Here is a 12,306-nt window from a genome sequence, read left to right on the forward strand (position 1 = left end):
CCAACCTTGGAGTGAACCAAACATGAATCTGTCCAGACTGATAGCAGTGCTCATCTCTTCTAGAAGCACGGAAACAATGAGTGTAGCCTCGATCTTCATGGCATATCTTATTCCTGTGGTAAATCTGTCAACTGTACCAGATCCATTAATTAATGGTTTCATACCAATTTATACAATTGCATTTACCTTTTGAGAATTTGTTGTCACTGTACATAATAAAACCTTCTCTATTATGCTTTTAACAGGTCAGTTATGGAGCTACTGAATCTGCCATTTCAGGGAAACCTACATTTTCATCTTTCCTACAAACAGTGCATCCCAATGCAGCACTCATTGAAGTGATTTTTAACATTGTACAGCACTTCAGCTGGCACTGGATTGCTTTCCTCATCAGTGATAATGACCTTGGCAAAAATGGCTTGAATTTGTTCAAAAAGAGGATTAAAGATACTGAGATCTGCCTGGGCTACACCCAAAAGCTCAATGACAAAACAATTTACTCTGATGTGCTCCAAAAGATAGAATCACAGGGGACAAATATCATTATTGTTTTTGCTAATGAAATGACAGCTGAAGCTCTCATTGAATCAGCAATAAAACTGAATATCACTGACAAGGTGTGGATAGCAGGGGATACCTGGTCCTTAGATGAGAAGCTCCGCATGAAGAAAGGAATTGAAAATATTGGAACTGTACTTGGGGTTTCTCAGCCTGCAGTGACAATAAATGGTTTCAGAGATTTCATCTATACTTCCAAAAGCCATAATCACTTTGACAATGCAGAACAGCAGAAAAGTTGTAATCAGGTTTGCAACTGCAATGGTGTGAGTGCAGAAGATATCCTTGCTGTGGATTCATCTGTCTCTTTTCCTATTTATTCTGCCGTATATGCCATCGCTCATGCCTTACACAAGACTTTGCAATGTGACCTTGGTAAATGTAACACCAATATGACAGTCTACCCATATATGGTAAGTATACAAATGATTGGATAATTAAATTTTATCCGCATCATTTCTAATCTGAATTTTGACTTGTAGTTGAGTCAGTCATAATTCCTACTACTAATGTGTGTTGTTATCATATCATATATATGACACAACATACATAAAACTTCACACCCTCAAAACGTTAGGAAGGAAATTTCAGAGGAAAGTCTGCAGTGTATCAAATCCCTTCCAAAAAAGAATGGGGCAGGAGCCTAGAAGGGGACACCACGAAGCAACTTTACTCATTCCTAGCAATATTTTAACTACCTATTTAATCAGCATGAATTTAAAAGCAGTAATGGTTATCTGTACTTTGTGTACCCACACCAGGTCCTCAAAGAGCTGAGGAACACAAACTTTACGCTTTTAAACCAGAGTATTCAGTTTGATGAGGATGGTAATCCCCTCTTTGGATCCTACTCAGTAGTTTTCTGGAACCACAGTGGTGGTGCACAGGAAATCGGCTTTTGTAATGTTCACTCATCAGTTGACTGTTTCATCAATGGCACTGAAATTCAGTGGTACACCGAGGGAAATGTAAGCTGTCTTTTTTCTTTCTATTATAGTACAATATATCAAGACTTTTATGTTGATTTAAATGCCTTGTTTTGTTTCCCCCTCCATCCAGATAGATGTATTTTGTGTAATATATTGTCTTATAGCATGTTCACATTGTATAAAACCTGTCAAGAAATAGAACAGCTGTATAATTGTAGTGACTTCCACCTTCTTCTCAATCCTAAACTGTTTTCTTTCCTCTATTTACTTTTCTGCTAAACAACTGTGTTGTACAGGTGCCTACTTCACTATGTTCCGAGGATTGTCCCATAGGATACATAAGAGATAAAAGCGACAAATGCTGCTTCACTTGTGACATCTGTCCAAATGGAACCTATGTAAATGAAACAGGTAAATTACATCAAAACAAGACAATTAATAAAAGCAGCACTGCCATTCCTGCCTTGGTGGGAGCAACACTGTCTTGTTAATATCTAAGACCTCTAAGACAATTTTAATACAAAAAAAATTCTAAAAACATCATCCAAAACAGAGTACAAAAAGACACTACATCCTCATCTGTCTTTTCAGAAGTTAACCTCAACTTTACTGACAAACTGTCCCTATCTCATGCTCAACAGAGGATCCCTACAAGTGCAACAACTGTAAGGAGACAGAATGGTCTGAAGAAGGCAGTACATCGTGCAGTCTGCGGTCGGTGGAGTACATTCCCTTCACAGCCATGGAGTCTGTCCTGATCATGGTTTGGACCTGTGTCTTGGTAGGCCTCATACTAGCTATGGCTGTTCTCTTTGCCATCAACTACAACACCCCTGTTGTCAGATCTGCTGGGGGACCAATGTGCTTCCTAATTTTAGGCTGCCTTAATTTATGCAGTGTTAGTGTGTTCTTTTACTTTGGTAAGCCAACAACTTCATTTTGTATCCTAAGGTTCTTTCCGTTTATCTTGTTCTATACTGTCTGTCTAGCATGTTTTGTTGTGCGCTCTTTTCAAATCGTTTGTGTTTTCAAAATGTCCAACAAGTTCCCACAGTTCTACAGATGGTGGATGAAATATAACGGACAATGGCTGGTCATCGCTGGGGCATTTGTTACTCAGGCACTCTTTCTTCTTATTGGCTATAGTTATGCACCCCCAGGGCCCTACAATGAAACACTGTGGTACCCAAATGAAATCATACTTTCTTGTGACATTAATATTAATGAAACTGCAAGTTCTATGATTTTACTTTCTTGTTTGTGCTCCCTTTGCTTTATTTTTTCCTACATGGGGAAAGACCTCCCCAAAAATTACAATGAAGCCAAAGCAATAACCTTCTGCCTGCTCCTCCTGATCATCACCTGGATCATCTTTGCTGCTGTGTACATGCTTTACCGTGGCAAGCACATTCAAACTATTAATGCTCTGGCAGTACTCTCCAGTCTTTACTCCTTTCTCTTTTGGTATTTCCTTCCAAAATGTTACATCATCATTTTTCAACCCCACAAGAACACACAGCAGTACTTCCAAGGTCTCATTCAGAATTACACTAAAACAATTAGCCAGTAGATGCCTTCAGTACATTTGTGTGAAAGAACAACTGATGTGCTTCAGGCCTTCTGAATATTTTCAAAGCAATTCTACTTATTTGGCCTTTTAGAATATACAGTTTAAAAAACAGTTAAAAAACAGCACAATCTTTAAATTGTTGTCTCTGTCTGTCTCTTCCTGGAGAAATAATGTAATATAATGCAATATGACATTTGATCATATATTACCATTTTTCATCTTTTGAGGTATAAATGGATATGTATTAGACAAAATCTTGAAATTAGCTGAAATGCACTGAGAAACATTCCCTCAAAATTCTTAATTTTAATAGTGGACTCTAGCACTTTATCCCTTGGTCAGCTTAATTTATTTAACTGTGCAGATGTTATAAATACTACTTATCCCTAAAACAGTACTGGAGGAAAGCCTCTGTTGGTACAGTTTGGGGCTATATCTTCCACTGTGGGCATTTTATTATGACAAAAACTAAGGTTTTTGTATAAATCTTGTCATATTTTCAGTTTTGGTGTGTGTGTGTACACATGTTTGTACAAATATAACTTCAACAATAGTTAAATGGTTATAGCTCATAGTTGATTCACCTCTCCTCTTATTTACTTCATGTAATCTGCCTCACTTTGAGGGCCCATCCCTTCAAACCAAGCAGAACGAGTAGTTCCGTCCTTCCACCCGGATGTTGCCTGAATTCAAATTCTGGTGAGAGTCCTGGCCGCTTGTCACTTTCATCAGTTGAGTCATTGCAAATCTACCTCTTTCAAATGAGCTGTGGGATTCCATGTTCACCCTGTAGGGATCATTTGTTAGAGAAAGTGAACTTTAAGCATAAACCAGAAGTACTGGGTTAAATTTATGTCATTTGCTTCTGACTCTTTTGATATTGTAAAACCTGTTCTGTACCTGGTGGCATATAACTTCATGCTGAGCATCATGCATGCAGTAACTCTTGTGTGAGTGGAAGGAAGACTGTGCTAAACAATCTGCCAGAATTGGTCACCATCTGAATTTAAAAAAAAACTGCTGCAGAGGCAACAGATTTTTTTTTATTTTATTTAATGCCTTAACACATCCTGGTTTCAATTTAGAAATAGGTTATAAACCTTTTTAAAGAACATTGTAGTTTCCTGTTCCTTTTGACTGAGCAACATAATATGATGTGATTTGTGTATTAGTATTTTAATAAGCTTACTAGATTGCAAAAGAGTTTCCTTTGAATGTGATTATTTTATTATGTGACAAACTAGACCTACTGTGTGTTTCTAGATTATTCTCCATATAATGTACCAATTTGTCAATTTGTTTTTATTTTTTGCACCATGAAGAAGAAAATGAGTCAGCATTTTAAAAATGTCCAACTAAATAAATGTTCAAAATATAGTTTCATTCCTTGGCAGGTGTCTAAAAACTATTTTGTCTTACTTCTTCTTTAAAACAATAGTTCCTTGAAACCAGAGCAAGGTACAGGCTATAAAATAGAAACCTGGGTGCGGTGTAACAGATTATAATTATTTATCTGGAGCAGTGCCTGTATAAGCAATACCGTCAGATAATTCATTAGTCTACTATGCTGTTTGTGCATAGTAGTATGTGCATAGGGCGTTGAAGAACTGCAGGATGGATTTTATAAACCTGCTGCAAGGTTAAAAACATTGCATTACTGACAACACCACTGCCAGCACTGCAGACATAATGTGGTTAAAACGTTTGGCGCTTTGACTGCCTGCATCTGTATAGAGGAAAGTATGCCAACTGCTGTAGCAAAGGGAATCTGTCTTTAACACGCTAATAGTTCATAGCCATTCTAAACCTGTCACATGGAGTAAATTTGTTTAAAAGGATTACCAGATTTATTCTCCCAGCTGCACTACTTCAGATGTTTTTCTTGCTTCTCTGTCAACTTTTCTATTTGCTCAGTGCACTGTCCCAGCTTTTTGTAATACATCTCAGAGAATGCTGAGATTAAACTATTTAAAAAGACAAAATTAAATATTAACAGTAATAACATTAGTAGTCAAATTAATTGCTTAGGAGCATTTAGTACTCAGGTACTCTTAACCTCTTATCAACTGTTGTTATGGACCCCTCAAGCCATACAATGAAATATTTTGGTACCCAAAATAATATTCATAATATTTAGCTGTGACATTCGTCTCAAGGAAACCGCTGGTTCTGTAATTTTATTCTTTGTTATCCACCTATTGCTTCATTTTGTCTAAACGTGGAAGACCTCCAGAAAAATTACAATAAGGCCGAAGCAGTAATTTTCTGCCTGCTCCCACTGACCCTCACTTGGATCATATTTGCTACCAAGTACTGTAGATGCTTTACATGTGCATCTCAACTCTTTTAGCTGATGCACCTCAAGCCATCTTAATATTGGAAATGCAATGTTAGTAATATGGCTTTTTGTAAACATATTATTAAAATATCTGTCTCACTGACTTTTTTCCTTTCAGTGGTTCAGCTTATGCCTTCATTGATATCTATGACTGTTTTCATGAGGAATTTATTGTGAAATGTATCAACAAGACCAGTGCCGAAATGAGCTAAAAAATAAGACAACATAATTTCAGAAAAGACTGGCAACAGACGCCTTTGTTAAAGTTTTAAGTACTCTTTATATATATAATTGATATCTGTAGTTGGTAATTTGGAATTTTACCTTGTTCTGATTGTGACATCAGCTTTATAACATTAAGAGCAACTCGATCAACCTCACAGTAGATTGTGTGTTCCCCGTGGTTGGGTTTTGAAGTTGCTGCAGCACAATTCTCACCACATGGTGGCGCCACTTGACTGTGAAGCTAGTCAACAGTTCCACCTACAGTATACTGTAATCCTGCATTTTCAGTACTCACCAAAGTCAGCGTCTGACATACTGTTATATTTTCTATACCAAACTGCCTTATGGCGCAATCACATGTCGTAAATAACACTATTTGAGCACACAAATATATATAAATAACCATAGCATATTCGACCGATAGCCTAATACACTATTCAAAATATAGGCTACACATACTTTTGTATGAAATGTAATATCCTGGGGCATAATGTGATAAAATAGACAACGTACACGAACAGGTTAGCGCCTAAATAGAGAGTCAGTCGTAACGCCGAGCTCTTGGCCTACCCGAAGACACATGTGAAAGTCGGTTTCACGCCGTGGCACTCGCTGGGGTGCCCCACGCAAAGCGTCTTCCCACAGGGTCCACGGGAGACCTCTATGTGACAGTTCCAGAGGGTAAATTGCCATTTTGTTGCGGCTATTCAGCGTCCTGGCAAGAAGAAGGGGAGGATGGACCGTGACACTAGGAACGAATTGGTAAATAGTGCCACTTAGCATGGCATATGGTGCGTTTGAAGGGCTGAACGCTGACACCAACAAATTGACAATTTCATACCAATTGCAGAGTTACATTCGCCACACACGTTGTCATGCACAACTTTGGCGTAGGCCTGTTCTTTTATTTTTGAGGCATTTAAGATATGCGTGACTTGCTACTGTGTTAGTTGGGGGTGATTATAAAAACCCAAAAGACGCAGGGTGATAGTTTACATTTTCAGTTAGGCTAATCTAATTACTACCATAACTTTGATAAATTGCTGAGACTTTGTAACTTTAACGCGCCTTGATGAAATATTTTTAAAAATGGATCTTGTTCAAGGCTCTAACTGCGGGGACACATTTCTGTTTTAGGAAATATGGAGCGAGGAAAATCGGAGGAACGCCCCATGGCTTTTCACCTTTCAATGTCCACTTTGGTCAGATAAAGGGAAAACCCTGGGAAAAGGACTGGCAACTGGTCCTTCCTTTCGCACCCACAGCAAAACAAAATACACTTTAAGAAGAGGCCATTTGCGGTCGGTGCCCATATGGGATATACCTTAAATTTTTATTTTATTTATTTATTTATTTATTTTATAAACTGCAGGTCCCTGCCTGTCTGGCCTCCCATTTCCAAACACTTTAGATAGCCTCCATTCGATAAAATAATTTGGCGCAATTTATTTGAAACACAACCAAAACATTGTTGGTTATATCCTTATCAATAGATTTGATAATTAACATAGAAAACAATGACCAAATGAATTTACGTTTGAGTGGACTATAATAGTTTTACATCTCCTCACTGTCAGTACAGTCGGGCCCCTTTTGGAGTTAATTTTTAGTCCATGTGCTGTTGTTTAAAACTATGCTACTGACTTATTCCTAGAATCTGACATTTGTGCGTATCACCAACAAGACAATGTCATAAATCCGTCAAAAAGAAACCTAAATGGCGTGAAGGTGACTACATTTAAAAGAGGAGGCTGTTCATAGACTGCAACGCAGAGAAGAAACAGAACAATTTCCTTGTGTTTGTTTTTGATGTGCTTTTAATCTCAAGATAAACGCTTAATTTCCACCTTGGTCATATTGCTGGTACTGTAACTTGTTTTACGCACGGCTAAAGACTGCACTAAAGGGTGCTTAGTTATTCTCATTCAAATCTCGCTCAAGTGGTTCAGACTAAATGGCAGATGTTTTGCAATTCAAGGCGCATCAATGCCCGTGCGCTATAATGGATAACAATGGCGCTTTGCTTTTGTTAGGCACTTGTCTTTCAGTTCAGGGCTCGACAAAGGCTTCATCCTCCAGCGACTTATAAAGTTACTTTCCACTCAGTTCATTTCGACCCTTGAGAAAACCTTAAGCGATGTTAATGTGCACCTCTGGTCTTTTCATGCGGTAACCCTGGCACACACAGTCAAACAGCGGCCATTGTGTTCCTAAACCAAAGTAAGGAGTCTTTAAATAAACCCGAGGACCAGTCTATAGAAATTCATGATGCTTTTTCTATTTGATGTTTGATCGGAGCTTCGTCAACAGGTCCGTCGCGTGGCTTTTGCAAGGAACCCTGTTTATATTTCTAATATTTTTCCAGTGCACCTGTCCGAGTACCGGCTCCTTTTACTGCGACCTTGTTACCCACAATAAGCGTTTTGGTCACACCAGTGCTGCCTCAGGTCCATCTGAATAGAAGGCGGCACGCCGATTTGCTCTGCTCCCGGTGCGCCAAATTATGGGCTTGTGCTTGCATATCTAACAGCTTTCTGCTAAGACATCCAGATATGGAATATAATACTTATCCTTTCCATTTATAATATAGGCATACGGGAGTCATTCTGTGCCACATCTCTCATTTTAAACTATTTCCCACACAATAGAATGGCCAGCAACCTACAACATAGGCCAATTCAAATCTTGGGCATTAGCTGATGTCACTGGAATGCATATGGTTTTGTATTACATAGTTTTGCAGCCAGTGAGGTGAGATTATAGCAGTAGATTTAACTAATATACAATTATACAATTCTAAAACAATACTTTCTTATCTAGTTATTCGTAGCTTTATATAATTAAACATAAGGCCACTGTATAACGTTTCCTTCAGAGGTAGCCAGTCTAAATGGAAAATGGAGATAGCCTAACATTTGCTGCCTCCACCGTTTGGTAGGTCTAACCATTGGCTTGCAAATGTCTCTGTTTCCCTCAAAGAAGAAAACAGTTTATTGCAGTAATTGCACAATTGCTTCACTAATTGTTGTTAACAAGTTCTCCAATAGTCCAATTATTACAGCCGCAGTGTTAGGTCCCCGCCGGCAGGCATCCATGACAAAGGTCCGATAGGGTTAATGAATGACCTGCGGCTGAAAAGTGAAAGTGCAGCGAAAGCCCGAGTCCTTTTATAAACATACACTTAACTTGTTATTTAATGACACTTGCATTATAATGTCCAGTTGGGACACAAGCTCCTCGTTGCGCTATTCTTATGGATAAACCCTGACATAACGACGGAGTGAGGTGGTATTGCAGGGAAACAGTTGACCCTTCTTTCATTTCCCAAATCTCCGTTCTCTTTTTATCCCGAAAGAGGAGAGCCAACACTAATTATAGCGTTATTATAGTGTTCAGCGGTGAAAACTCTCCTCTTTGACACAGAATGATAAGACAGGCGGCTGTTGTGATGTTCTGACTCCATGCTGAAGTCAAGAGTCCACGGTCTTGTGTTAAAACCAAGCGTGAAAACGCAGATAATGGTGTCCAGAGAGGACAAAAGACACCAGAAAGCTCACTTACATCAGAACACCTCGGCCAAATTTCATACCGATTAAATGCTTCAGTAGCACCACAGTTGTGGCCCACAATGTTTCGGTACATTTTACGCATTTAGTATCTTTTGACGAACGGTTTACATGCTTGTGCTCTTTTGTTTGGTTTTGGTTTAGTTCTGCAAGGCCATGCAATAATTGGGTTTCAGCATGATGAGAAGTGAGCTACAAACAAAGCGACGTGAGTTGGTGGATTCAAAACTTGGACCTACCATTTGAAAACAAATGTATTACTATTTGAAAGCTTTAAGTTGGTAAAGAAGAATGTACATTAAGGTTTCTTTATCTATGTCAAAACGGAATGAGGAGAAGAGCCACACTAGTTCGAACAGGATCTTTTGATGCCCACACGTTTGTGGTCACAAAGCAGAGGAAAAGAAAAGATCAATGGCTCACTGCCATAAAGTGGCTTCTTTTCATGCGCTCTACTGAATACAGATGCCCCTCCTCTACCCAGGCCCTCAGTCATCTTAACACACGCACTGTGTACCGTATCAGACTTGTAGACTTGAGCAGTGTTAAAACAGGATTTCTTGTTGTCGCGTGTCTTTCAAAATGCATCTAAAATCTGGAAAAACTCGAGAGAACACGAATAGGAATGTATAAGGTTAACTGGATACCCTCAACAGCTTTACCCAGTATTCCACCAGTGGGTGTCTAGAACTTAAAATCACTCGCAGAGTATTCCACAAGTGGGTGTCTAGAACTTAAAATCACTCCCATTTAGTATTTGTGTGTGAGCACAAGATGCGCAGTGGCCTGCAGTCAACCTATAGTCAATACATTGTTTCAGCTGGTATGACTTTCCCAAGCCTTTGCCCCTTTCATGGAGCAGTGTGGAAAATCGGGAGGCGAGGGACCAAGAACAAGGGGCGGCCCGCGATTCTCCTCGGTGCCCCACCGCTCCGGGTATGAAGACAAAAACTGGAGACGCACAATACCCAAAGAATCGTTAAAAGTTAACAATTTTTTAAACTGTCGTATGTTTTACATGCTCAGGCGTTTGCTTGGTATTTTATGTGTATAACTAAAGTAGGCTATAGCTGCTGCTTCTGTCTTTAAAAAGTACCTGATAACTCCGTGCAGGTCTAATAGTTTTACTACCAGAAAATCGAAATGTTGTGGGGACACGCAGGGAATTACCACGGTGCTGCCTTCGACCGAGTGGCGTGAAACTCATTTTAAAGACTGAATAAAGGTGTCAACAACGGCCACACTACTCACCAAGTAGAACCATTACGATACTGTTTATGATTTTACGCTTTCTTCCGACCCCACACGTTGTTTCTTGGGTTATTTGCACATAATCCAGGCCTAAGCATCATGCATTATAAGTTACTGTTTATAATGCACCTACCCTGTGGTTTGTGGTCTCTATATATTTTGTTTTTTAAACCATGCAGTGAACAACTGACAGACAGAAGAGATGTTACCACTAAATTTTTGTCTGACTATTCCTCCGCAGTCTGCATGGCCTGGAATGAACAGTCTGTTAATGACTAAAATTAACATCAGAAGACATACGTGAGATTTGTAATGTAAAAAAAATGAGGACGGATAGAAATGATAAAACAGCCAATTATTCAATTTTATGTGACGAGTATCTTGATCCTCGGGTTGGTTTTGGCTGTCAAATGACGTCAGTGTTGCTCATTTGAGCGCAAGAGACAGGCGGGATTGTTTGCATTGAGATGTTAAGTGAGTGTCTCTATATAAATCGGGACCAGCCCCTGCATTCGTTCTCAAGACAAGGAAAGGGGTCAACTTCAAGAAAACCAGAAATCAGAATGGTGGCGACGACAGACTGCATAGAAAAATCCAGATCCTTTGCTGGAAACAAGGTGTGTAAAATAACTTATTAAGAGGAACTTGGATTCAAAGTAGAAACTTCCACAAAATTATTGAAGTGTGTTCTAGGCTATTTAAACTTTTTTTGTTTTTGGTAGGTATCCAAACCACTGATGGAAAAGAAACGTAGAGCTCGCATAAACAAGTGTTTGGACCAGTTAAAATCGCTTTTGGAGAGCTACTACAGCAGCAGTGTAAGTGTGCAGGCTGTACCTTAAGAACACAGATTGTGAGACCAGTTGTTGCAGCTTATACAAGTATGAAATTATTATAGCAATTCAAAGAACAATGTTTAAATTGTGCCATCTTTTTACTCAGATTCGAAAAAGAAAACTGGAAAAGGCCGACATCTTGGAGCTCACTGTGAAACATCTACGGAACCTCCAAAAAATTCAGAGATGTGAGTTATAACATTACTCTGAAAGTATGCTATAAACTAAGTCATTAAATAGGCCATTGAGGAGCGCAGGTTATTTAAAATGATTCTATGAATGATTCGAGTTCAGCTTTATGCAAAACCCTATGCACGTATGTCGCTCACCTTAAAATGCCATTCCATTGCTTTCAGGCACAGCTTCTGCTTCTGAGTTTTCCGATTACCAATGTGGCTTCCGCGGTTGCCTGGCAAACGTCAACCAATACTTGCTGATGGCAGACAACTTGAATGGAAGCGACCGCTGGATGTTATCGCAGCTTTCTAGTAAACTCTGCCGCTCTTTAGGAGGAGGTGAATCCTCCAGCACCATGGACAGCTGCCCAGGACAAGCTGAAGCTTCGGATGAGGCGCGGAGACCTCCGCCAACGGCACCCGGACCTGAGGAGAGAAAAACGGCCAGAGCTAAGAAGCGGAAACTCCACAGTACAAGCACGGCTCGTCTTCTACCGAGTGAAGGCGCACAGCAGTCACTTGGAGCCCAGTGGGCTGCCCATGATGCAGCGCCCGTACAGAATAGTCGCCAAAGTTCCAGCTGCAAGACGCTGGATTCTGCAAGTCACAGCGAAGTTGCAAACACTCAACACAACGTCTGGCGGCCTTGGTAAAGCTAATGTAAAGTAAATATCTTAATTGAATTTTTATAATTACACTGTGCAGACTTCTACAATGTGCTATTATTCGTATAGCTTATACTGTTTGTTTTATTTTCTTAATAAACTGGCTAAATAAATATGTTGTCTTGTTTAATAAAACTTGGTAAACTATAGGCCTACAGTAGGTCTTAATCTTACCCTAAAGTTATAAGGGGT

General features: G+C 39.4%; 2 protein-coding genes across 2 annotated transcripts; both read left to right on the top strand.

Annotated features, from left to right (window-relative positions):
* Nucleotides 1–7: 7 nt before the first annotated feature.
* Nucleotides 8–3,057, top strand: LOC109970552 (taste receptor type 1 member 1-like; the record flags this gene model as incomplete). The annotated part of the gene is made up of 5 exons (XM_020618179.1): nt 8–118; nt 246–971; nt 1,320–1,526; nt 1,784–1,898; nt 2,129–3,057. Coding segments are annotated over 5 exons (2,088 nt in total), but the record flags the coding sequence as incomplete, so codon positions are not given.
* A 3,261-nt stretch (nt 3,058–6,318) lies between these two features.
* her3 (hairy-related 3) lies at nt 6,319–12,102 on the top strand. The gene is made up of 5 exons (XM_020615620.1): nt 6,319–6,382; nt 10,941–11,054; nt 11,160–11,255; nt 11,380–11,461; nt 11,630–12,102. The coding sequence occupies exons 1-5, from the start codon at nt 6,356–6,358 to the stop codon at nt 12,100–12,102; spliced, it is 792 nt and encodes a 263-aa protein (XP_020471276.1). The 5' UTR covers nt 6,319–6,355.
* The last annotated feature ends 204 nt before the right edge of the window (nt 12,103–12,306 follow it).

Source organism: Monopterus albus, unplaced genomic scaffold (assembly GCF_001952655.1).
Source record: "Monopterus albus unplaced genomic scaffold, M_albus_1.0 scaffold6.1, whole genome shotgun sequence".
In the NCBI taxonomy this organism is placed as follows: Eukaryota; Metazoa; Chordata; class Actinopteri; order Synbranchiformes; family Synbranchidae; genus Monopterus; species Monopterus albus.

Coding starts and splice junctions, on each gene's coding strand:
- her3 (XM_020615620.1), top strand. CDS start 6,356: ATGGACCGTGACACTAGGAACGAATTG. Junction 11,055..11,159: donor GATCCTTTGCTGGAAACAAG/GTGTGTAAAATA, acceptor TGTTTTTGGTAG/GTATCCAAACCACTGATGGA. Junction 11,462..11,629: donor CCTCCAAAAAATTCAGAGAT/GTGAGTTATAAC, acceptor CATTGCTTTCAG/GCACAGCTTCTGCTTCTGAG.